Consider the following 27,522-nt stretch of genomic DNA (forward strand, 5'->3'; position numbering starts at 1 on the left):
TTTGAAGCGAAATAGCATTAAAATCCAAACATTTTGAAAATAAGTTTGATAAATATAAAGTTTTGCACTGCGCATGATACAATAACTGTTCATGCAGCACTATATATCAAAAAGGGATTTATTATTGTTATTCTGTCTAAAAGTATATTTTTTTTTCATTGGTTTCGACGTTGAGTTTTTCAATATGATCACTAAGTGCATTTTCCTAAAGGTGTACATTAACATTTTCTGCTTAACAATCATCGCATACATGATTAGATAACGACCAACATAAGGAAATGATCTATTTAAATTAAGATAAACTGTCTGACATTTTATAAGTGTATGTACAACAGAAATTTAAGGTCAGTTACATTTTGAATGTGTAATTTTACAGAGATTTTACGTGAGTATTAACCGATATGTAAGTGACAGCGACTTATTTATTCAATATCCAACAGCAGAAGCATTATTGGACATTTACTTAACAACAACAGATACGTAATTTTAAAAGAACCTTCGGAGATAGCATTGTGGTCATTTTAATACTTTCAATATGAAGTAAAATAGTACAAGAGCAGCAGAACAGCTACAATAGCAAAACATTTTTGTCTAAATCTTACCACTCATGTATGTATACCTTTGTATTGTCTAGTAAACACAAAGTATATACGTGTTATAAAATCAGATGTAATCCAGAATATTCTATGTAAAAATGTATGTACTAAGTCAGGAATATGACAATTGTTTCCCATTTGTTTTATGTGTTTGAGCTTTTGATTTTATCGTTTAATAAGGGACTTTCCGTTTTGAAATTGTCTTTGAATTCTGTACATTTAGTTTTCAAGAAATTTACGACAAAAACATACTGTTAAATCAGCTATTACTAGTATTCAGTTTTAGATGCTCTATTCGGAAGTCCTATTAGCCGAGAGGTGGAAGTAATTTTAAAGATTAAAAGCTTGTCAACAGTGTGCACCAGATAACAGTACATCAGATGTTCCTTTGTACAATCAATGTCTCCTCAGTGATATGCAAGGACAACATTTGAAAAATCCAAAACCTAATGTAATATTATAAAGATTTTCGAGTAGCTTATACAAATAATACCAACAATTGAGCCAAAACCGTTTAGGGAAGAAGGTCATTTTAGTTGATGTCCATTCGTTTGATGTGTACTATCTTTTGATTTTGCCATTTGATTAGGGACTTTTTGTGATTTTACTTTTAAACGATACATATTGCAATATAAATGGGATTTGCTAGCCATAAAATCTGGTTCAAACCACCATTTTTTCTTCAAATGTCCTGTTTCAAGTTAGGAATATGGAAGTTGTGATATAGTAGTCCGTTCTTATGTATTTTTGGCGTTTGTTGTCGTTGCACTTCACAGTTACAAATGTACCGTTATTCCGTTGTTTTCCTCTCATAGTTGATGTGTTTCCCTCGATTTAAGATTGTATCTGTATTTGTTTTTGAACAACGGCACAGTTCTATTGCCTTTAATTAAAAACATGTGAATAAGTTACTATCTGTGTTTTAATATCAGAAATACATAAAAACTTGCTTCTGGTGTTATAAGAAAATCTTGGACTTACAGGCTGCTTGATCCCAATTATTGCCATATGAACCAATTATACATGTTTGGGTCGCTCACCTTACTTTGTTAATATTGCGGAACTATTATGATTTGTCCTGTCCATATATTATTTTACTTTTAATAACTTTTCTGAAATTCTCCTGTCATAAAATATTTTACAAAAAAATCATTTTACAACAGTTCTAGTCTCCTTTTTAAACCAAACTCAAAAGCTATTTTGTATTATTGTTAAACAAAATGCTTTCAATTTATACAAGTTATAATCAGTATTTATTTAATTTTTATTTACAACACGTTTTAACATTATGGTTGTCGTTATGGTTGATGATCTTAGATGAAATGTATAAAGAAGGAAATAAATCATAAAAAAAACAGAACAATACAGACAATACACTCACTAGAACATACTAATAAAAACACATTTTGAAAATATGCCGCACAGTTCTATATATTAACCTTTGAAAAAAATACTAGTGTGTAGGAACTTTCCATTCTATGATTTGATTTTTAAACGAAACTCCATTGTAAAAATGGTTTTGTTTTAGTCGTAAAAGGAATTCCTATTGCATTGTCTATATTCACAGTCTTTGTGCAACCTATATAATCTAATATTTATTGGATAACTGCGATATATGGTACCATATAAAAGAAATACATTTCTTTTATTTTTAGTTAAGAACGTATATTTAGATTTGTTTGTTGAAGAAAATGGATTTCATGTTCAAGTTGGGAATAGTATGCATTTTGATAGCATCAGTGTCCCAGAGCGGTGAGTTTTCGTTCATATCAGTATTCAGATTATGAAGTTATTCAAGTGTAAGATTTCTCATGTGTCGTTTTATATTTGAACACGGAATATGTTTTGTGGGATTCTTTTTTTTAACTTAAGGATAAATAACTCTGATTTTCTGACATTTATAAAGGAATGTGTGGAATTTTTATCTATTTTGTTTTGTTACAAGAAAACGATTTTAATTATCCTACTTTTAAATGTTTTGTTGAAGAAAATGATAAGAACTATCTTCTGAAAAAAGCGTTGAAAAATCAAACGTTACGATCATTTTAAAATATATATGAATCCATATCTTATTGATACCATTTGTTGATTATAATACCTCATTACAACATTTCCGCGTTTTTATTATTATTTTTAAATCTATCGTAAATGTCGATTTATTTTTTATGTTGCATCAATTTGTAAGTAATCACTGTTATAAATGGTTGTATCTAGAAAGCTTCTCTTTGTAAGTGGTATTGTGGAGTAACGTTAGGCACGCCGATAGTTTAAAATATTTTTACATTTTTTTTTTAATTTAACTGTCGAGAGTGGATAAATATTGTATTACACAATATTTGGTGGGGGAATCTGTTTCTATAATATTTTCAAACAATATGCAGGCATAATTATGCCTTCTTTTCGAATGATTCCAAAAAGATGTGTTCTTTCTATGTGACGTCATCAGGCATGGTCGCCTTTTTTCATGCCGTCACAGTAGGAAATTCAGAGGACAGCAAGGAAATCCGAAGTTATAATCGGATTTTAACCTATGAAGAACTGAGATCAAACTAACCAGACGTTGATTAAAGTATTTTTAGAGGCAGTGCAATCCAGATCCTCATGGCTACTCGTATTTTTACACTCGGTGGTCAAATAAATTTGCCAAGAGATGGCGGTTATGAGCATATCACAGGTTTAGATTTTGAACGATTACCATAAGAATGGAACAATTTTTTTTTACAATATTTAATACCTCTACTATCAGTTCTAGGACTGTTAATAATGAAAAGCTATTAATAGATGTAAGATCCGACCGACCGATGTGAAATCCGACGATTTTTAATGATATTGACATAGGATACAAAAGCACTGTATGTGTTAATGTTTAATGGTCGTTAGTGCATGTTGGGGTTATTAAAACGTTTTGTGTGTTTATATGGTTCAAACTTGAGGATGCTGACATATGATACAGATTGTCTTACTAAATATAAAGGAAAATCTTTATTAAGAAATCTACGGAATTACTAAAAGTATGCAAAAGGTTCTTCGATACGATATTTCAATCCAGAATATATATGAGGATACTAGTGCATTACTTTAGTTATTTTTTTCCAAACACACAAATAAAGATTGAGTTTTATTTTAATAGATACTACAAGAAAAGTTTCCTTTAATTCTATATTTTGTTTAGGGGGAGGGGTTCAACTGTTTAAGATAATCCAATGATTAAACTCAGTTTGAATGCTTGACTATCTAGAACATTTCAAGGAATATAATCATTTAAATGGTTATTAAACTGACTTTACAAAACTGTTTGTTAATCTGGCGAAATTAATGTTTTGTAGGATTGTCACAACCCTTTCCACCACGGTTTGTAAGAGTTCCTTCTCTTATTCGATTTGACGAGGGCTGTTCAAGTAAGTGTATATTATGTTAAAATCTGTTAAAATATATTGTTCCTTCTGCAGATTCTACTAAAAATTTATCAACACAACAATAACAGTTATCTTGCAAAGAGTCAATAAAGCTAAACTGTTATTATGTAAACTAATAACTATATCCGGTGACGAAAACTTGAAATTTATGTTATTATAAAGACACTGCCTAGTACAGTTGGATACAATTAGAATTAAAGTAACCAGTTGTTAGACTATTGCTTAGTATATGAATGGTTCAATATAATTCAGATAGAACTCTGGCGACTATAACAGCCAGTGGTAGAAATGGAGTTATTACAATATCAGCTAATGACGATGCTACACGTGCTAAAGTAGACATTGTAGATGCAAGGCACACCACAACTGGTGGTGTTGACAGTACAACGGTACAAATTAAACAGAAAGCATGTATGGACAGAGAGGTAATAACTATCATTACAATTAGGAAAGAGAAAGTAATGGTTCGTTATCACGTAAATTTTATTGTATATTTATTGTACATTTATTGTATTTGTTATATTGTTTTGCTGTCCACTCCCCTTTTTTAAACATGATTTGATGTGTTGTTATGAAGTACAAATAATTATACAGAGATGATATATATGCAAATGAGTCTATTTGATTTGCTGAGTGCACTAATATTGATTGCCATGATTTAATTATATTGTGGTTTAATAAAATTAACGGTACCAATTTTCTTGCACCAGATGCGCATTTCGACAATACATGTCTCTTCAGTGATGCTCGTGGCCAAAATATTTTGAAATCCAAAGCTTATAAAAAAGATGAAGAGCTATAATCCAAAAGGTCCAAAAAGTATAGCCAAATCCGTGAAAGGAATCAGAGCTTTGCATGAGGGAGATACATTCCTTAATTTATAATAATTTCTATCATTTTGTAACAGTAAAATTTAATAACACAAACAAATCCGTATTTTCATGCCAGTACCGAATTACTGGCTACTGAGGTGGTGATACCCTCGGGGACTAATAGTCCACCAGCAGAGGCATCGACCCAGTGGTAGTAATAAAATTAACGGTACCAATTTTCTTGCACCAGATGCGCATTTCGACAATACATGTCTCTTCAGTGATGCCCATGGCCAAAATATTTGAAATCCAAAGCTTATAAAAAAGATGAAGAGCTATAATCCAAAAGGTCCAAAAAGTATAGCCAAATCCGTGAAAGGAATCAGAGCTTTGCATGAGGGAGATACATTCCTTAATTTATAATAATTTCTACCATTTTGTAACAGTAAAATTTAATAACCCAAAAAATCCGTATTTTCATGCCAGTACCGAAGTACTGGTTACTGGGGTGGTGATACCCTCGGGGACTAATAGTTAATAATATTATGCCTGGATTTTACTCGCGGTAACAAAGTTGTTAGTTTATCCCCCGAGTGTCAATATGTATATTTCTGAAGTTTTATTTGAGATATTAACCTTTTTACATGTGTTCTTCAGTTATCCGTATGTGTAAACACCTTCGTGATGCAGAGAGATGGTTGCTGATGGTTTAATATATGTATAAGTGTCTGTGATTGGTTGATCGTCGAATACAATTGGAAAGATCAACTACAGAGGGCAGTGATTGTTTTTTGTAAAAAAATCACATAGTGACAAATTAAAAAGATGTTTGAGAATTTAGTTAGGAAAAGTAAGGAATTGCACCGATACTAACAATGATTTGTTATGCGCAAGTTGGTAACACATTTTCTAGGTTTAAATTTTAGATAGAAATTGTCTGTGACATTTCCAGGTGTAAATAGTCGGTGACTGATTTGGGTGTAAATACTTGGTGACAATTTAGGTGTAAATTGTACCAATATTTTTATTATTAATTGAATCGATGTCTTTGTGACAATATTAGCAGGTATTTTTACACTCAGTCTGATAGTTATTTGAAATAGATGTTGTTAAATTAAGGCGTTTCATACTTATACAGGTGTTCTGTTATTTTGGCACCTTTGTAAGCCTGTCCGAGGTCTACATTATCTGTAGTTTAAAAACTAGTCGAAGGTAACAGAGTGGTGATTCTGAATAGTTATATTAATTAAATAAGTTAGACAAACCATGCCGAGGGAGTCAACAAGACCAGTAACAGAGCCTGTGCAGTCATTCTTTCAACGTTTTAAATTGTAAAATAAATAATCCAAAACTGTGTTATGCTATGTCTTTTATATCTCAATCACATATAAAAGAAATAGACCTGTAGAATGTACGTTAAACGAAACTGTAAAGTGTGTTGGTTCGACGGTATTCTAATTAGACGTCGGGCCTTACATTTTTACAGAAACATAGTAATACATAATACCAGTTAAGAAATCCCTTTTCTTTTTAACCTGTGATCTCTGGTGGCCGACTCTAGCACCTCGGAGGCAGTGTTATAATATATCTTACACATCAGTCGGTAATAGTAATACAGTACAAGTTTTACAGAAATCATTTAAACAGAAAGGTAATACATAACTTTGTTTCACATTTAAGAAGTCAGTTATGGTAAAATTTTATAATTTAAAACATCATGAATTCATATACGATTCACTACTGTGGGTTTTTTTTTGTAATACTTCACATCAAGTGAATAACAGAGCAATGTTTATCTGAAAGTATTAAATACCTATTTTAATGATCGTCTGGTAACCAATTTCTTTTAAATAAGAATAGAGTTTGTAGTAAAATCATGTTACGAACGCATGACTAAGGATTGAACCAGTGCTAAATGAATATTATATATAAAAAAAAAAAAGCACAATTTGCATGAACTATATAGAAAAATCATACACAGTGCATTTTCGTAAAAAAATTGAAATTACAAATTTAACCTTTTTATTCAAACTGAAATCGTTTGGAAAAAATGTTAAATTTATGTGTCCTTATAGATAATGTGTAAATATCATTCATGCAGTTTATTTTCATACTCTGCATGCCTTAATTAGAACCCCTTCTTGTATTTGTGAGTATTTCATTTGAAATTGAAGTTTGGAAATAAACATTGAACACAGCTTAAAACAATACAGATTTTCTATTTTCAGTTTCAATTAAGAAGGAAAAGGGTCATATATTTTTTTCTTGATCTATATATTTATGTATGCCTATGTCTATAAACTTGTAATGTAGAAAAAAAATTATACAACTTGTACACATTTTTTTCGAGCCCAGCTGAAGCCCTCCAGCGGGTCCGGGATTCTCTCGCAGTTTTGAAGTCCCATTGGTGGCATTCTGCTGTTGTCTGTCCTTGGTCGGGTTGTTGCCTCTTAGACACGTTATTCATTTCTATTCTGAATGTGATTAGTATGGCATGTTCTCCTCATGAGGTAGTTTTTCGGGATTTTAAATCATTTATTTCAAATACCTTCAACTAGGCCAAATTTCAGTTGTAACGTTTCAAAGAATGAACGTTTCATCTATATTTGACAATTTATTTCATAAAATAAATTGATTTTTGGTGTTTTAACGCCACTTTTAAGCACCGAATTTAGGCTATTTCGTTGCGGCCAGTTTTAATTGGTGGAGGAAGCCGGGAGTGCCCGGAGAAAATCACCGAAGTCGATAGGAAAACTGACAATCCTAGTCAATTAAGATTGGAGTCGAGTGCACCCGAACGAGCGGGGTTCGAACTTACAATGGCAGTGTTGACTGGCAAGTGATCACAGTAGTAACTACTAAGACCATTCGGCCACCGAGATCACATTATAAAATAAATAATGATGAGTGTATTTCGTATACGATTTTGAACAAAAAACATCTTCTTTGCGATTGGCTTGTTCATAGGTTGCCGAATTTGTCATACCAGGTTGTTGTTATGTTTTGGGTTTTTTTAGTGTTGTTGTTGGGTTTGGATTTTTTTATTGGGGGGGGGGGGTATGTTTATCTTGGTATTTTGTCTTTGTCTGGCGCAATTATAAAATTTCTATCCTGGTATCAATATAAATATGAGTATATATATACAACCACTTGGTCGATGCCACTACTGGTGGAGTTTTAATTCTCCGTGGACAGCACCACCCCAGTAGTCAGCACTTCTGTGATGACTTGAGTTATCATTGATATGTTCATATTTATATAAGAAATGTTTACAAACTTTAGGTTTTTGAAATACTGTGGCTTTTCTACCTCAGAAATAGATTACCTAACCTGTATTTGGCAAAACTTTTAGGAATTTTTGGTTCTCAATGCTCTTCAAATTCGTACTTTATTTGGTATTTTAAATATTTTTTGCTTCGATTGTCACTGACGATACTTTTGTAGACGAAACGCGCGTCTGGCGAAAATATAAAATTTTAACCCTGGTATCTATGAGGAGTTTATGTTTATTTTTTCCTTGAAAGGTTTACCACAATTTATATTATGTTTTCAATTTTTGTTTTAGACAGAACCTACATGGTATCTACATTTATTGGCTGCGGATAAATTAAAAGAGGTATGCTTTGTATGTTTGTCTTCTTATTTCTATCATTTCATAAACATCAGTACAAAGTTACACAACTTTAAGTCCAATGAGTGCACATTAAAATCCGGGAACTTACAAATGTTTGAAATAATAACATACAAGTAATGAAGGGGGATTTATCAAAACTTATCAATGCATAGAGGTTGGGAAAACAAAGATATACAAATGCTTATGCATTTGCGATAATATAAAACAAAAAATGAAAAAAATAACGAAAAGTAAAATAACCGTATAATGCCATAAACTTTAAGTTAAACAATTACAAAAAAAGGGGGAAATATCGAAAGGATACTCTTTACGACGACAAACTGACAGCACAATGGCATACACAAATAGAAATACAAACAAAAGTATACAAATCTCAACAGAGAAAACCAAAAATGGCCTACACGAACTTAAAAACTGTTTGTTGTCTAGAGGGGTAAGCAGATAGATATTCACTTAAGTACCGTCGAGTTTCTTATGCTTGAATACTCTCAATGATTGGTAACATTTGTTGGTATCAACACAACCTCTCTGGAATGCCGTTTCATTTTAAGGTAGTTCAAATCAACCATTTTGGAAATGCAAACCTTGTATCATTTTGGCATTTATAGTCATCGAAGAAGACGATAAATAAACAAAACATATCCTAACACAACACTTTGTGAAATCCTATGTTTATTATCACTGCGACTTATATACAACAAGTACTTGATTGCAATGAGTAGGTAGGTCTTTATTTATGCATTAAGAATATTAGAAAGTTATCTGAATGATCCCTCCTAACTAAATATTTTACCTTTTATAATTTCAGAGAATCGAAACACTACAACTATATATCCTTGATGTAAACGACGAACCGCCATCATTTACATCAAATTTCTACAAAGTATATGTGTCTGAGGTATGATGCACTTGATTTTTTTCTGTTTTGTCTAATATTTATACCATTTTACATAAAGTATATGTACTATTTCAAAGAATGAGGTTGAGAGAACATACGACTGTTTTTCATTACATGTTGATAATTGATTTCTTTGAATCTCTGTTATAACATATATGGTGCGAATTTTTTCCCACCATATTCGCATTTCGATAATGAATTTATCTTCAGTGATTATCGATGTCGATACTTTTTGAAATATTTATTTTGATGTATTACATGAGAAAATTCATTAAGATAATGATCATCATTGAGATCGTTAAACCGCAATAAAAAGGAACAGACTAAATGCTTAAGTCACATCACATTTACCAAAGATGCGTGCCATGTTTTGACACATTCTAACATATCATATAAATAGCAGATGTGGTATGATTGCCAATCAGACAACTCTCCACAAGATACCAAAATTACACATAAATAAACAACTATATGTCACCGTACGGCCTTCAACAGGGAGCAAAGCATATACCGCATATTGCAGTACATTTATATGATAAGAGTAACAGATCACTCTCAGGTTTTCTGTAAGTTGATATCAGAAGATGTGGTATAAGTGCCAAAGAGTCAAACTCTCCATCCAAGTCACAATTTGTAAAAGATACCATAGGGACAATCAAATTCATAAATCGAAAATAAACTGACAACGCCATGGCTAAAAATGAAAAGGACAAACAGACAAACAATTGTACACACGACACAACATAGAAAACTAAAAAATAAACAACACGAACCCCACCACAAACTAGGGGTGATATCAGGTGCTCCGGAAGGGTAAGCGGATCCTGATCCACATGTGGCACCCGTCGTGTTGCTTATGAGATAACAAATCCGGTAAATAGTCTAATTCGGTAGTTCACATTTATGAAAGGTAAGAGGATTGTAGTTACGACGTAAGGAACATATCCGATATCATTTGTGAAACGGTTATTCCATAACGGTCAACCAACTCGTGATGGCGTCCGTAAAATTTACGAAGAGATGATTTCAACTTCACCATTTGGAACTCTTGATTTAATAGCTTCCTTGTGAGCAACAACCCTCTATCAAGAAAATCATGATACGAAATGCAAACACGCGAATATCGTATCAATTGGGAGATATATACACCGTATGCAGGTGCTGCTGGAATGTTGCTTCTTAGAAATGGAAAGTTCACAATTGGAAAGCTGAAATAATCTCTTTTGTCGTAAAGTTTTGTTTTCAATCAACCCTCATTGTTAATTGCTAGATGTAAGTCAAGAAATGAGGCCGACTTAACTGTATCTGTTGTATCCTATATCTCTAGTTCAATGGGATAGATGCGTTCGACATAGTCACCAAATTATTTAGTGAAAGAACATCATCTATATAGCGGAAAGTAGAGTTAAAGGATATTGCTTGCTTCTTATCTTTCTTGCTGAGAAGTTCCTGTATGAAGTCAGCCTCATAATAATAAAGAAACAAGTTGGCAAGAAGAGGGGCACAATTCGTTCCCATTAGAATGCCGATAGTCTGTTGAAAAACACGTCCACCGAACGTCACAAATTAGAGTACGGTCTTCAACACGGAGACTTGACTCACATCGGACAGCAAGCTATAATTCTAACGGGTAAACAAACTGTCTTATCTATATTTAAATCGAGAAACGAGAACCACGTATGAACCACATCAACAAACGACAACCATTGAACATGAGGTTCCTAACTTAGGACATGTGCAAACAAATGTAGTAGGTTTAAGTACATTACAAGCAAAGATATCCTGAGAACTGGTAAAATGATTTCTACTTTTAATGATGAAATGCCTTCTTTAATGCATTCGTTGATTCGTTTGATTATTTTTTCTTTTTTTTCATGAGCTTTCAAATTGTACATTGCATTGCTTGTTTTTTTGTTAGCACAATTGACATGCTAATCATTTGTAATGTTTTTCGTTCATTTAATAGTATCTCCACAAATGATTGTTTTAAATGTGAGATGTATTGACAATACTCACAAGAGCATAAATGTGAATATTTGTGTGGTGGATCAACTCAAGTTTTTGTTTAATAAAATTGAGAATGGAAATGGGGAATGTGTCAAAGAGACAACAACCCTACCAAATAAAAAACAAAAAACAACAGCAGAGGGTCACCAACAGGTCTTCAATGTAGCGAGAATTTCCCGCACCCGGAGGCGTCCTTCAGCTGGCCCCTAAACAAATATATACTAGTCCAGTGATAATGAACGCCATACTAATTTCCAAATTGTACACAAGAAACTAAAATTAAAATAATACAAGACTAACAAAGGCCAGAGGCTCCTGACTTGGGACAGGCGCAAAAATGCGGCGGGGTTAAACATGTTTGTGAGATCTCAACCCTCCCCCTATACCTCTAACCAATGTAGAAAAGTAAACGCATAACAATACGCACATTAAAATTCAGTTCAAGAGAAGTCCGAGTCTGATGTCAGAAGATGTAACCAAAGAAAATAAACAAAATGACAATAATACATAAATAACAACAGACTACTAGCAGTTAACTGACATGCCAGCTCCAGACTTCAATTAAACTGACTGAATGATTATGATTTCATCATATGAACATCAGGCACAATCCTTCCCGTTAGAGGTTTAGTATCATACCATCATAACATATATGAGAAGAACATAACCCGTGTCATGCCAACAACTGTTTAGAATAAATGTGTTTAGTTCCGATGCAAAGACCTTATCAGTGACTCAATATTAACGCCAAAATATGCAATCTTTAATGACTTGACAACAGTATCGTAATTATATCCCTTCTTAAGAAGTCTATTCAAAGGTTTTGTAAGTTTCTGAGGTGAATACTGACACCTTTGTGCTTTATAAAGAATATTTCCATAAAAAATTGGATGTGAAATACCTGAACGTATTAGAAGTCTGCATGTTGAGCTATATTTACGAATGATGTCTTTATACCTATGATAAAATTTAGTAAATGTTTTGACTAGTTTGTGATATCGAAAACCCTGATGTAATTCTATCTATAACAGCAACGAAAGTAAATATAATAAAAAAAAACTGTTTCTTTGTAGAACGCAAGCTTGTCTTCTGAGATATTGAGAGTAACAGCTACAGATCCTGACAACGGCATGGGCGCAGTAGTAAGATATACACTCGAAGTAAGTACTTTTGTAATATTATTTAACATGGTTACGTTAATATTAGTCTGTGACAAAGTCAGAATACACAGAACAAAAAAAAATGTATGTACTACGTTTAAATGCTTCAAATTCTATACTTTTTGTATGTTTGGGGTTTTTTTTTAAATCGTTCATGTAATCAATGTAATACTAAAGTAGGTTTTTATCAAATGAAACGTACATGTATCACATTGTAACACACATAAACTGAAATAATTCTACTGCTTCGTCGCCTTTGCATTGTCGGGTATATTCACCAAAATGATAAATGCTATCCCTGCAGAATGCAATTGTGTACATATATATTTAGAGAAATAATTTACGATCTTATTTTATACTGAAAAGTTGTATAGCACTTTGTATAGATGACATTAAATAACTTTATCTTTATTCTTATTGTCATATAAGAAAAAATCATACTTGTTACATAAAACAAAAAATAACTGATAATAATGTCTGATCTATTGATTTCAGCCCGAAGGTCCAGTAAGTATTAGAAAAGCGACAGAACATACTAATTGGATAAACAACTTGTAAGTCGAAAACAAACTAACAACTACATGGCAAAAAACGAAAAACGACGAAAAGCCACACAATAGTACGTGAAATACAAGATAGATATATCAGTAACATTAACTCACACAAAAAATTGATATATATATAAAATCTCCGGAAAGGTAAGCAGATCCTACATCAAGTGTTGCACCCGTCGTGTTACTCAGGTAATTTTCAATTCGGTGAATCATTTCATTCGTTTTTATGTCGCCTTTGTCATAAAGAGGACGGAATTGAGTAACCGATAATAAAAACATATACATCGGTATTATATAAAAAATATATTTCATAACAAACAAGAGCTTTTGTCCGTAGTAAGATGATAATATTGAAGTGTGTTGAATAAAAAGGAAAGTATAATGTAAAGTAATATGATGTTACATTAGCTGAAAAAGAACAAAAAATAAAATAATTGCATCAGCTGTAAATATTTACATAAATTTTTTATGTTATTATCTATGATTAAAATATCAGCAGTAGATTTAAAAAGACTAAGATGCAGACGGCTATAGTAAGCTCAAATGACGTATACCGATTAGGAAGAGACAAAACATTGCAACAAACAAACACTGCGGGATTCACGTGAGCTCCAAAACGAGCAAGACTCCCCAGGGTAAGCGTCTCCTGCTGTGCAAAAAGTAAAATCACAAAAATACTGAACTCCGAGGAAAATTCAAAACATAAAGTCCCGTATCAAACGGCAAAATCAAATGATAAAACACATCAAACGAATGGACAACTGTCATACTCCTGACTTGGTACAGGCATTTTCAAATGTAGAAAATGGTGGATTGAACCTGGTTTCATAGCGCTAAACCTCTCACTAGTACGACAGTCGCATCAAATTGCAAGCATCACCTACAATGCGAATCTTCCCATAACAAACATGAAACAATTATGTATAGGACGCAATCGGTGAAACTTCTTTGCAGACAAATATACTGGTATCTAGGTCTGAAACCTCCAAAACATATCGCTATTGATACCGCAAAAAAGGATTGAACAAACCAATTCGCAATCATTATGGTGAATGGAAAAAAATCGATATCCATCTTGTTACCACATAACATTATTAGCGGAGTTAACGCGAGGTTATATTTCTAAATTCTGAATTATGCGGTGAAAAGCAAACATAAATAAACTAATTTTCAAGCATACATTGATGTAAAGTTATGAACGCTTGATTCACAAATTAATTTATACAAAATTATATGTGCTGTTGCTCAGTTCGGGCCTATTCTTTCTAAAAATGTTTGTTTATTTCGCTTGTAATGGGATTATGTTCGATACGATGTGTCTGTTGTCTTAAAGTTGAAAATGAAAAAATACAGTTACGTAATACATTCTCGACCAATATGATCGCCTCTCATAGACTTTCAAAACTCCGTATTAATTTGAGATAAACTAACAATGAAAATATCAAGAAACAAGAGGCCACGAAAAAAAGTTCACAAATCAATACATCGATATGACAGTAAAACCATTTTAAATGCATTCAATATTCCAATTGACGCAAGAGTAATTCATTTAGCATTTATAGAATCACTTTACTATATGTACAATGTATCTATAACCAAGGATAAATAAAAACAAATCTTTAATGTACTTTTCCCTGATGTTGTTATGCTGTATGTTTCAGTCAGCTGCTTTGTATGGCAATACTTTTGGTATTGATGCTTATTCGGGTAGTATAACAGTTAAAACAGAATTAGACTATTCAAAACTGAAATTTTACGAGTACCTCATTGTTGGAACTGTAAGTATTGTGTACTGTTAACGGTTCCTGTAAACTTTGAGACGTTTAGAGACATCACAATTTAAAACAAAGGTTCACTTGTTTATTTTTAAAAAATTAACCGTAACAGTTCATTTTTAAATCAATGGTTTAATAAATGAAGTAAATTACACAGTCAGTTATTACCTCAAACAATTGTTTGTATGCAACAAATAAAACAATAATGATATTAATCCGAACCACAATCCTTAATTAAATAAATGTAAATTCAATTTTTATTACATTGTTTGCAATGCATTATATTAATTTCAAAGTGAAATAAAAAACCGATAATTTCACATGTGAAATAAACGTTCTTCTGACGTCATCCAACAATAGGAGTTTTCAACGTGGAATCAAAACAAATTGTGAATGCGTTGAAAAAGATAATGTTCCTTACATTTTCTTCTTTTATTCCATAAAAAAATTTGACAATGTAATAAAAAGACTAACTAATCAAAGAATTCAAATATCGAAAAATATTCAATTCATTCGTGTCCAATAACATTAATAATTAACTCATGCGCTCAGCGCATTCGTTAATTAATGTGTTATTCAGTCACTCGTTGAATGTTTATCCCATTCGTGCTTTATAAATTCTTCATCTCAGCATCGATTAGAAAACGTGTAGAACGTTTTGAATGTTTATGTTCTTTTGACGATTGTTTGAGATTAACACGTTACCAGTTGGTTACAAGATCAATCCGATCAATCCACTTCTATCCGGCATTTACCGTGTTACAAATACAATTTGAAATCAACAGAATCAATCTGACTTTTTGAAATTTTCTAAGATAGGGATAAACTGACTGTTTACTAACATATTTTGACATGAGCGTCACTGATGAGGGTTATGTAGACGAAACGCGCGTCTGGCGTACTAAAATATAATCCTGGTATCCTTGATAACTTAAAACACCTTTGGGTCGGTACCACTGCTGGTGGACGTTTCGTCCCCGAGGGAATCACCAGCCCAGTAGTCAACACTTCGGTGTGGACATGGATATCAATAATGTGATCATTTTTATAAATTTTCTGTTTACAAAACTTTCGAAAAACTAAGGATTTTCTTATCCAGGCATAGATTACCTTGGCCGTATTTGGCACAACGTTTTTGGTATTTTGGATCCTTAATGCTCTTTAAATTTGTACTTGTTTGGCTTTATAAATATTTTAATATGAGCGTCACTGATGAGTCTTATATAGACGAAACGCGCGTCTGGTGTACTAAATTATAATCCTGGTACCTTTGATAACTAGTATTGCTTAAATTTTTAATTTTAGGATGAAGGAGGCCTAGGATTAAAGGGAAATGCAACATTGCTTATCATGATACAGGTAGGACACTTAAAAGACACCTACACATGTAGGGATGTTATCAAATCAACAGTCTAGTTCTCTTCCTGTAGTTTTTTTTAAGCTTAAGTAAAATGTTTCTCTTGTTATAGGACCGAACGATGGTGCATATTATAAATATACATTTTAGGTACTAGTAAATGGTTAGTTTCGCAATTTTGCATGGCTGTTCATTTATTCACAGGGGAGTTTTTTAAAGATATAAAAATTGATTGTTTAAAACAAAGGAAATTAGGGGTTGTTATAACTGAAGAAGTCAATTTGCAACTCAATTATTAAAAATATGAATCATTCGTTTAATTCTCACCTTCAAAACGCTTTAACAAATTTCGTCGTTGTGCGATCTTGATAAATCTAGCAGAGCTCTTTACGCTCACTAAAGGCGTGATACCACCATTGATTAAATTTTTTAAAATATTTTACAGAATTGATCTTTGTTTCAACTAATAAAACTAGTTACACAGCTACGTTATTACAAGTTATCTTGATGTACAGTTCTAAAGATGCATATCAAATGTACATCTGCAAAGCTGAATATTAACTGTACAGCTGTAAAGCTGTATATAAACTGCACTTCTATAAGGCTGCATATAAACTGTACATTTGTAAAACTGTATATAAACTGTACATCTTTAAACTGTTTTTAAACTTTGGATATATATATCGTATCACACACGATGCAGGGGTAGAATCTATGTGTTCAGCTTATACAGAGATTTAAAATAGTGCAGTTAATGTCATTTTTACACAGTAGCAGTTTATATACAGCTTGAAAAATGTACAGTAATATACAAATTTACAGATTTACAGTTTATATACAACTAAACAGATGTACAGTTTATATACAGCTTTACAGAGGTACAGTTTTGTACAGCTGTATAGTTGTTTAGGTTATATACAGCTATACAGATGTACATTTGATATGCATCTTTAGAACTGCACATCAAGATTACTTGTACTAAAGTAGCTGTGTAACTATTTTTATTACTTGAAACAAAGACCAACTCTGTACATTATTTTTGAAAATTACAAATTTGAAAAAGACTAAGATAACTATTACTAAAGTAGCTGTATAGCATGAGTAAAGTTTTATCCTGTCAAGTTTTATAGCCAATATTGCACATAACATTTCATTGCATATAAGAAAAAATACATCACTGGAAGTTATCCAGTCACATTTTCACCCATTTTCTATCTAAATACAAGCTTTATTAACCATGTAACCTCAAAATAATTATAGACACACCAAATAGAAAATAATGGTGTTTTCAAACACCCAAGATATATGTTAATGGCCCAAAAAAAATTTACTGCAATAAAATGTAGGATTAATTTCCTCCAACTGTCAAATTCATGGGAATATTTTTTCGACCCTTTTTCGTATGCAGCTAGATGTGACTTACTATGATTTGGTGGTATTACAACGGTACTTAAAGAGAGGCGAAAAGTACACAAGGGACAACCAAACTTTGACTTGCCAAAATATTTCTGAAAAGATAAAGATTTATATCAGATTAAACTGATCGGGAACACTACCTTATTTGGCTATGCATAAATTAGCATACGTATACCCTCGCACATGTATATGTTTATTTACGTGTGACGCAATTTTTTCTTACCTGGGTATTTTACCAATCCACGTAATGAGTAACAATGCATGATGGACTACTACGAATTTACAATCAACTGCGAACACGTGATATTTACTGAAATACAACACATTTTTCCATGCATTGCGGGATTAACAATTTCGCTTAGTTTTTCATTTTTTGTATGCACATTTATAGTTCGTGATATTAAGTATTCGTTTCATGCTCAGATTAACGAAGAGTTGTTTATATGCGAAGAAATGATCGTTTAATTAAACCGATATCTATAGTACGGTGACCAGACCCAATTGTTTTAAGATTTAATCGTCAAAGATACTATATGGCTTTATTATATACCATTGGATTCGGAAAAATTAGTACTTTTGAATATCGATGTCGTCAAAAATAAATGTGGTAACAGTTTTGCATAAAATAAGGTCAAAGTTCAAATTCTGTTTTTATTTGTTTTCTTCCATACTTTCAAAATTTGAAGATATATACAACAATTTAGGTTAAATTTTAGAAACAGGCATTTCTTCAAATCAATTACATGTAACAATGAATTATCTTGAAAGTGTAAAAAGCAATCAATTAAGAAATCGACTTATTTTGGATATTGGCGTTTTTCAAACGCTTGATCTATTATACACATATTATGTTAAAGTTACAGTAGCTACCTTGCCGGCTGCCATTCAACCTCAGCAATAAAGGATAAATATTATTAATTTACCCGAAGCCTACTACCATGATTGAAGGCGTGTTTTGCATAAGCTCATTCATGTAATTCTTTAAATCTAAAAAGCACTCAATACCTCGAAAACAGTTGCAATTCAAAACTCAAATCAAACAGATCCACACAACAGAATTATGCCAGGAGTAAATGTATCTTCGTCAATATTACAAAAACTCTAAAAACCTATGAAATAGTCGTGCGTGTCCTTCAAAGTCTTGTAGACAGTTTGCTTACCTACTCCAAAATGAGACGAAGTTGTGTCGCATCCGGTAAGTGCATGTACAGCAGGCAATAGTTTTTTGGGAAAGACAGACAAATATACATGTAGTTAGTGAATGGTTGAAAATCTTCGCTCATCCTTTACACTGCTTATGTTCCCCATCTTTACTCACAACTCGCTTGTATGTCTCATATAATTACAGTAGTGAACACACAGAACAAACACATTTGTATTAGAGGTCCGTATGATTGTTCTTCCGCTATTTCCCATTTCTCCAGTTAGGAATACTTCTCTCCTAAATAATCTGATGGAAGCTGTAGACTTTTTGCGGCGTTTCCTTTCGACAGACTTCATACAGTTGTTCATGTTGTAGCGGTCAAAAACATCTGCAACATCTGTTTTTGTGTGCGTTGCAGAAATTAATTGGGACATATTTTTTTAATAGCTGCAAGGTCACCGAATGTTTTACCTTTCTTTACATCAATACATGATCTCTTATGTAAGTTGTGAGTGATGGTGCAAAGGAAGGCAGGGAAAGTCCACAATTGACTTCAGATTTTAATTGCTTCACAAAAGCAGACTTGCATGACTTTCTCATGGTGCCGTCATCTTGAAAAAGAAAAATTGGAATGTAACATACAAGTTGCGATAGCACATGTTCTATGGTAACATTATCTCTACCTTTTGTCAAAATCAGTGCACGTATAAATACAAGTTATGGATTTATGAGACCTAAAAGTATTTCCCCCAAATTTAAATTTAGGTTTGTTTTTGTTGTCATGTTAACAAACGTTTTTAGATTTGCCTTTGATATTGAACTATAAAACTCCGTACTGATCTAAAGAAAGAGCACACGTGATGAAATGTTTAGACATGTTCAAGCCTTTCTCGACAGCGGTGAGCAAAGAATCTCGAATAACTCTTGTAGCATGCATTTTAGAAGAGATATTGATATGACATGGAGGATGGGATTCCACAACAAAGGGATCAGATCAGTCATGGTTCTTTCAGATGGTCCACAATGGCAATAACATGTTCTTCATCTCTTTTCATTGCTGTTAATTGTGTTTCCTCTTGTGAATTTGCATCATTTCTAGCCCCTTTCAGCGTTTCACAACTAAGGAATTCTAGGAAATGTCTAGTAAGGGTCCATCTAACAAGCGCAGACTTTTGATTTGTTATGCCTACACTGCCACCTGATCCCCTTGAGGCTTTTATAACGTCTTTTCTGTTGCCATGTCGGTCCATGTACCGTTAAAATGTCCAGATTTATGTCTAAAGGCCAAGTAGCCATCTATAAAAGGTGATCGAATATTCTCAGAAAGTTGAAGCAAATCGAGTATGTAATCTGGCATCCACCTTCAGTAATTGGTACGGTTGGTAACAAAAAAATAAGGTAACATTTGAGATGACGACCTGAAGGAAGTGACCAATTTCAATCTAGTTCTGCTCTATCATTTGACAGCAAAATGTCTACTGCTTCAAGGAACATATCCCAGTATTTGAATGCATGTGATACAGCACATCCCCATTACTTATGTGTCTCTATAAGAGGCTGTATATATGAGCTTCGAATAGCTCCGTCATATGAGTGTTAGGACTTGTGTCTTGCTTGAATTGCTAAAATAATGCTTCTGGGATAAATGAATTTGATATTATTGATTAAAAAGGGGATGAAATATCATATAAATGTTAATTATATTACATTTTGCGTAAAAACAAATGATAAAATTGAATTGAAACGTACTCTATTAAAGCAAAATATTCGTAGTGTTTATCTTTTCCATAGACTCTTTAAAAACGGGTTAATTTTGCTAAACGTTACTTGAAATCGTTAAAATAAGATGTAACAACAATGTATATAATAAATGAAATTATATCACGGATGTTATTTTACAATGTAGACCTCAAAACTTTTCTGAGTCGTTGTTTTTTTGACGACAAGTCAAAATGTTGAGTTTAACCTTTGAACTATCAGTATTGTGATTTTTAGCCATATAGTCCGAATGACAATTAAACTCCTTAAATAAGCGACTTTTTCTGACTTGGTCACCGTACTACTAGCCATTAATATGATTAGTGATGACACGGAGATTTCAGGTATTCGTTCACCAGACACCAACGAAATAACAGTGAAAAAAACACAATACCCATAAAAAAAACTTACTAATGAAAAACTACCCGTCGATAACAGCCGGTGCTAATATTCATGACGGCAGCGCCTTTCATATAGATAGTTATAGATATTTACTGTAGAATTCCAAGTAATATTGTCATATTTAGAATTTGACAAGTATAGACCATGCATAAAGCCTTTTATCATTCATCGTATTTCATCAAAACTGCACAAAACATGTTTTTAATTCTTGTCTGACGATGGTAACAAAATCTGTAAGCATTTTGTTTTGGCATATTTCAGTCTTTTTAGACATTTTTCAAACTTTTACCTTTGTTCTGAAGGCAATGAAGCAAGCTGCTGTTGTTTCATTGTTTTTTGCAAAGGAGGTTTTTTTGTTATGGAGATATTGGATTTTTTATATACTTTTAACGGACTCGGACGTTTGCCAACCTTATTAAAACTCGTTTATGATATTATCTATGTGTATGTGCGACAAGAACGTGTTTTGTGAAAATTGCAGCGTTGGATCTAAACATGTTATACTTCTTTTATTTATTGGATAATTTTCTTCTCTTTTTGTAAATAAATAAACCTATTGATTTTTTGGTTTGAATTGTTTGACATTAGTAGTTGTTGGTTAGAGCTTACTTTTCAGTGTTGAACCTATGACTGAATACTTTACTTGATTGTTTCTTGAATGGAGAGATGTCTTATTTTGGCACTTATACCTTATCTTCTTATTTCTATATTCAAGGCACGTTTTAAAAAACCTTAATATGCAATATGGCACCCAATATGAACTTCAAATGATTGAAGATATTGCACATACGTTAAACGGACAGCAGCCGAACGATAAAAATATCTCTGAGATATAATTTGGGATAAAATTAGCAACATACAGACTTTATCGATGGACAAAACTAAACAAAATAAGTAAAGCTTTTTACCGTCCCTGCTTTTATAACAATTTTTTGAATACTGAATACTATGATTTCCTTACTTTTAGTCCAGATTCTGATAACAAGATTACACATCCAGTACAGATAATTCTGTGTCTGTTCTTACATCCATTATATCGGGCAGCCAGCAGTGTTTCAGTGCCAGTTATTTGCGTTCTTCGAAGCAAAGATGTTTATGAATGGCAATATACAGATTTTAAAGTGCTCAAATAATTTCCATTCTAGCCAGTGGTCGCTTAATTTAACAATTAACGCACAGGTACAATGCATAACTATGGGGAAAAAACTGTTCAACAACTTTTAAAAGGCGAAAAAGAAAGTCGAATCATGAAGCCAGTAAATGATACTTTTTTAATATGAGCATGCAAATTGAACATTAGGTTATATATTTTACATCAAACATTTTTGGAGAACAAAAACATTAACACAAGAGTCCCAGATATTATTATTATCTATTAGTTGACAATGTTCCCACTTATTCCACGTGTTTTCAAGCGATAGTAATCTCGTAGTAGCCCACAATGCATTGTAGTTCATTGTGTCTATTGGTCAGTTTTTCAAGGCCATATTATCATGCAAATATATTCTGACGTCAGGAAATCTAGAGTTCTCGACCTGTTAAAGTTCCTATTTTTGTATAAAGTATGGACATGGAAATAAAGACCTATTCCTACGATATGATATATATCATGTACATATGTATTATTCGTGAGTCATCACATATAAGAACATACATTAACTTCTAAGTCTTTTGGACTTTTGTTAAGAGTTGTGTCATTGACAATCATACCATATCTTCTTATTTGTGTAATCACTCTTGTGCAGCTCAACTTTTAAAAGGCGAAAAAGAAAGCCGAATCGTGAAGCCAGTAAATAATACTTTTTTAATATGAGCATGCAAATTGAACATTAGGTTATATATTTTACATCAAACATTTTGGGAGAACAAAAACATTTAACACAAGAGTCCCAGACACTCTATTAGTTGACAATGTTCCCATTATTCCACGTGTTTCTAAGCGGTAGTAATCTCGTAGTAGCCCACAATGCATTGTAGTTCATTGTGTCTATTGGTCAGTTTTTCAAGGCCATATTATCATGAAAATATATTCTGACGTCAGGAAATCTAGAGTTCTCGACCTGTTAAAGTTCCTATTTTTGTATAAAGTATGGACATGGAAATAAAGACCTATTCCTACGATATGATATATATCATGTACATATGTATTATTCGTGAGGTATCACATATAAGAACATACATAAACTTCTAAATCTTTTGGACTTTTTTTAAGAATTGTGTCATTGACAATCATACCATATCTTCTTATTTGTGTAATCACTCTTGTCCAGCTCAACTAGATAATAAAGATAGGTTATAAATGCTATATTCGAATTTCTTTTCAGCCAATTGCTACAGCAATGACACCTCACAACACTATAGCATCCGATAACTTTATGTTCAGATATGATTCTACTTCTGTAAGCATATGTATATTTTTTAGTTAACAAAACCATGGAAATCAATTTTAAAATTCCTTACATTAATTTATCTTTTGAACATTTACGTTGCAATTCAGATGCCTTATTTATATTTAGGTTTTTTTAGTTGCTATCTCATTGACCTAACGTACCATTGCATTCATCCACCTATTACAATTAACAATTAATCATTCGATGCACGCGAGTGTAAATAAAATGTACGAAATTCAGATTTATTGACATTTACAACATCCAATATAAGATAAATATCAATCGAGAAATTAAAAGTAAAGTATAAATATAAAAAGATGCGGTATATTTGCCAATAATCCGGACCAAATAACGATAAACATAAAGCTCAATGTCACATGTCCCTTGAAAATGCTTATTCTGTATTTTTTTCGGGATATAAACACCCAACATGTAAACAGACGTTAATAAAAAAGAAAATAACCTAACTATCTATCTATCAGGTTTTTTGGATCAAAGAGACCGAAAGTTACTATGCGTATATGTCTTCTTAGATATAACTCTTTGTTATATAAGTTTGAAACTTGACAATTTTCAGTGCTATGTTTCCATAAATGATGGCTTGAAATAAATTCCGAATATTTAATTTTTTTTACATTTATATGTTCTAATTTATATTATACAGCATGTAATGGTTGTGATACTACAGCATACTTGTTATGTTTACATAGCTTCTGATACAGAGTCTGTTGATTTACACACATCTCACGGTATCCATCAACTTGAGGTAGGTACATTGTAAAATACTTATTTTCTCTGTTTTGTTATGTATACACACCAACTTATAGAAAGTCAGTTGATGAACACACTTCTCTTGGTATTCATCTACTTGAGGTAGGATCATTGTAAATTCCTGATTTTTCTGTTAGGTTATGTACACAAAGCATCAGATACATAGTCTGTTGATTTACACAATTCTCATGGTCTCCATCTACTTGAGGTAGGATCATTGTAAATTACTGATTTTTCTGTTGTGTTTTGTATACACAGTGTCTGATACAGAGTCTGTTGTTTAACACAATTCTCATAGTCTCCATCTACTTAAAGTATGATCATTGTAAATTACTGACTTTCTCTTTTGTGTTATGTTTACAAAGCGTCAGATACATAGTCTGTTGATGAACACACTTCTCACGGCATTCATCTACTTGAGGTAGGATCATTATAAATTCCTGATTTTTCTGTTATGTTATGTATACAAAGCATCAGATACATCGTCTCTATATTTACACAATTCTCATGGTCTCCATCTACTTGAGGTAGGATCATTGTAAATTACTGATTTTTCTGTTGGGTTGTGCATGTATACACAGCGTCTGATACATAGTCTGTTGATTTACACAATTCTCATGGTCTCCATCTACTTGAGGTAGAATCATTGTTAATTACTGATTTTCTGTTGTGTTATGTATACACAGCGTCTGATACAGAGTCTGTTGATTTACACAATTCTCATGGTCTCCATCTACTTGAGGTAGAATCATTGTTAATTACTGATTTTCTGTTGTGTTATGTATACACAGCGTCTGATACAGAGTCTGTTGATTCACACAATTCTCATGGTCTCCATCTACTTGAGGTAGAATCATTGTTAATTACTGATTTTCTGTTGTGTTATGTATACACAGCGTCTGATACAGAGTCTGTTGATTCACACAATTCTCATGGTCTCCATCTACTTGGATAGAATCATTGTTAATTACTGATTTTCTGTTGTGTTATGTATACACAGCGTCTGATACAGAGTCTGTTGATTTACACAATTCTCATGGTCTCCATCTACTTGAGGTAGAATCATTGTTAATTACTGATTTTCTGTTGTGTTATGTATACACAGTGTCTGATACAGAGTCTGTTGATTTACACAATTCTCATGGTCTCCATCTACTTGAGGTAGAATCATTGTTAATTACTGATTTTCTGTTGTGTTATGTATACACAGCGTCTGATACAGAGTCTGTTGATTTACACAATTCTCATGGTCTCCATCTACTTGAGGTAGAATCATTGTTAATTACTGATTTTCTGTTGTGTTATGTATACACAGCGTCTGATACAGAGTCTGTTGATTTACACAATTCTCATGGTCTCCATCTACTTGAGGTAGAATCATTGTTAATTACTGATTTTCTGTTGTGTTATGTATACACAGCGTCTGATACAGAGTCTGTTGATTCACACAATTCTCATGGTCTTCATCTACTTGAGGTAGAATCATTGTTAATTACTGATTTTCTGTTGTGTTATGTATACACAGCGTCTGATACAGAGTCTGTTGATTTACACAATTCTCATGGTCTCCATCTACTTGAGGTAGAATCATTGTTAATTACTGATTTTCTGTTGTGTTATGTATACACAGCGTCTGATACAGAGTCTGTTGATTTACACAATTCTCATGGTCTCCATCTACTTGAGGTAGAATCATTGTTAATTACTGATTTTCTGTTGTGTTATGTATACACAGCGTCTGATACAGAGTCTGTTGATTTACACAATTCTCATGGTCTCCATCTACTTGAGGTAGAATCATTGTTAATTACTGATTTTCTGTTGTGTTATGTATACACAGCGTCTGATACAGAGTCTGTTGATTTACACAATTCTCATGGTCTCCATCTACTTGAGGTAGAATCATTGTTAATTACTGATTTTCTGTTGTGTTATGTATACACAGCGTCTGATACAGAGTCTGTTGATTTACACAATTCTCATGGTCTCCATCTACTTGAGGTAGAATCATTGTTAATTACTGATTTTCTGTTGTGTTATGTATACACAGCGTCTGATACATAGTCTGTTGATTTACACAATTCTCATGGTCTTCATCTACTTGAGGTAGAATCATTGTTAATTACTGACTTTCTTTATTATGTTATGTATACAAAGCGTCATACATAGTCTGTTGATGAACACACTTCTCACGGCATTCATCTACTTGAGGTAGGATCATTATAAATTCCTGATTTTTCTGTTATGTTATGTATACAAAGCATCAGATACATCGTCTCTATATTTACACATTTCTCATGGTTTCCATCTACTTGAGGTAGGATCATTGTAAATTACTGATTTTTCTGTTGGGTTGTGTTATGTATACACAGCGTCTGATACAGAGTCTGTTGATTTACACAATTATCATGGTCTCCATCTACTTGAGGTAGAATCATTGTTAATTACTGATTTTCTGTTGTGTTATGTATACACAGCGTCTGATACAGAGTCTGTTGATTTACACAATTATCATGGTCTCCATCTACTTGAGGTAGGATCATTGTAGGTTATATATTTCTTTAACATTAATGCTTTAATGTTCTTAACGAACATTACTCCTGAAAACAAATAAAATGTATGCGAAGAATTGTTTTCTAAAACTTCGTTTTCGGGTTCATCATTTCTCTTATCTATAACAAATGTACTCATTTTCCGTATTCTGTTTTATTACACTGAAACACATGAGATATGAGATAAACGCCTTTGTGAAAAATATCAAATTTTAACTTATACAGAAACATAAAACAATATCCTTGAACGTGCTAAACAGTGTCTGATAACATACTTTCAATTTCAGATTAAACTTATAACTATGGTATACAGCACATCTGCAACATACGTTACACTGTCACATGATGAACTAACCGCCCTCAGTAAATCTACAGCACGTTTCTGTAACCGAGTTGGATGGACATCGCACAAATTAAATTAAAATTAAATTCTGTACCACTTAAACATTTGTCTTTAGGAATTTTTGATAAACCATTCGTTTTCGTTACTTTTGTATTATATCATTGGAAGTTACTATGACATCTAGGTACTAATAAACAACTACAAAAGCAGAATATTTATCATTATTCTGCATACATGAGACAGAAGCGAACGATTCCAAAGGGATATGTAACGACAAACAAAAAAAGGCGGGTAAGTTCAAAATTACGGCCTTTCGGTGTGCCACACATGTGTCCTTTGATCTCTAGGAAAAATAACACTATTGTGTCCCCTATTAGTCGTTTTCGAAACATTTCGAAAACAAAAGAGTTTTTCTTGGTTGAAAATTAAAAAATACTTCGTGTAGGTTTTATCCTGTTCAGTATAATGATTAATTTATTGTCACATAAAATTAGATCTCAAAGGGAGTTGCAGAATAACGGATACTGGCGAATGTCA

At 32.6% G+C, this 27,522-nt stretch overlaps 1 protein-coding gene across 1 annotated transcript; it reads left to right on the forward strand.

The window, feature by feature from the left end:
• The first annotated feature begins 280 nt into the window (after positions 1-280).
• On the forward strand, positions 281-27,197 carry LOC143046519 (uncharacterized). The gene is made up of 13 exons (XM_076219674.1): positions 281-344; positions 2,252-2,348; positions 3,923-3,994; positions 4,265-4,437; positions 8,390-8,440; positions 9,267-9,356; positions 12,437-12,523; positions 13,019-13,030; positions 14,739-14,855; positions 16,158-16,211; positions 23,254-23,328; positions 23,984-24,085; positions 26,930-27,197. Exons 2-13 carry the CDS (start codon positions 2,288-2,290, stop codon positions 27,062-27,064), a joined length of 1,029 nt encoding a protein of 342 aa, XP_076075789.1. The 5' UTR covers positions 281-344; positions 2,252-2,287; the 3' UTR covers positions 27,065-27,197.
• The last annotated feature ends 325 nt before the right edge of the window (positions 27,198-27,522 follow it).

This window comes from Mytilus galloprovincialis, chromosome 9, assembly GCF_965363235.1.
Source record: "Mytilus galloprovincialis chromosome 9, xbMytGall1.hap1.1, whole genome shotgun sequence".
NCBI classification, from domain to species: domain Eukaryota; kingdom Metazoa; phylum Mollusca; class Bivalvia; order Mytilida; family Mytilidae; genus Mytilus; species Mytilus galloprovincialis.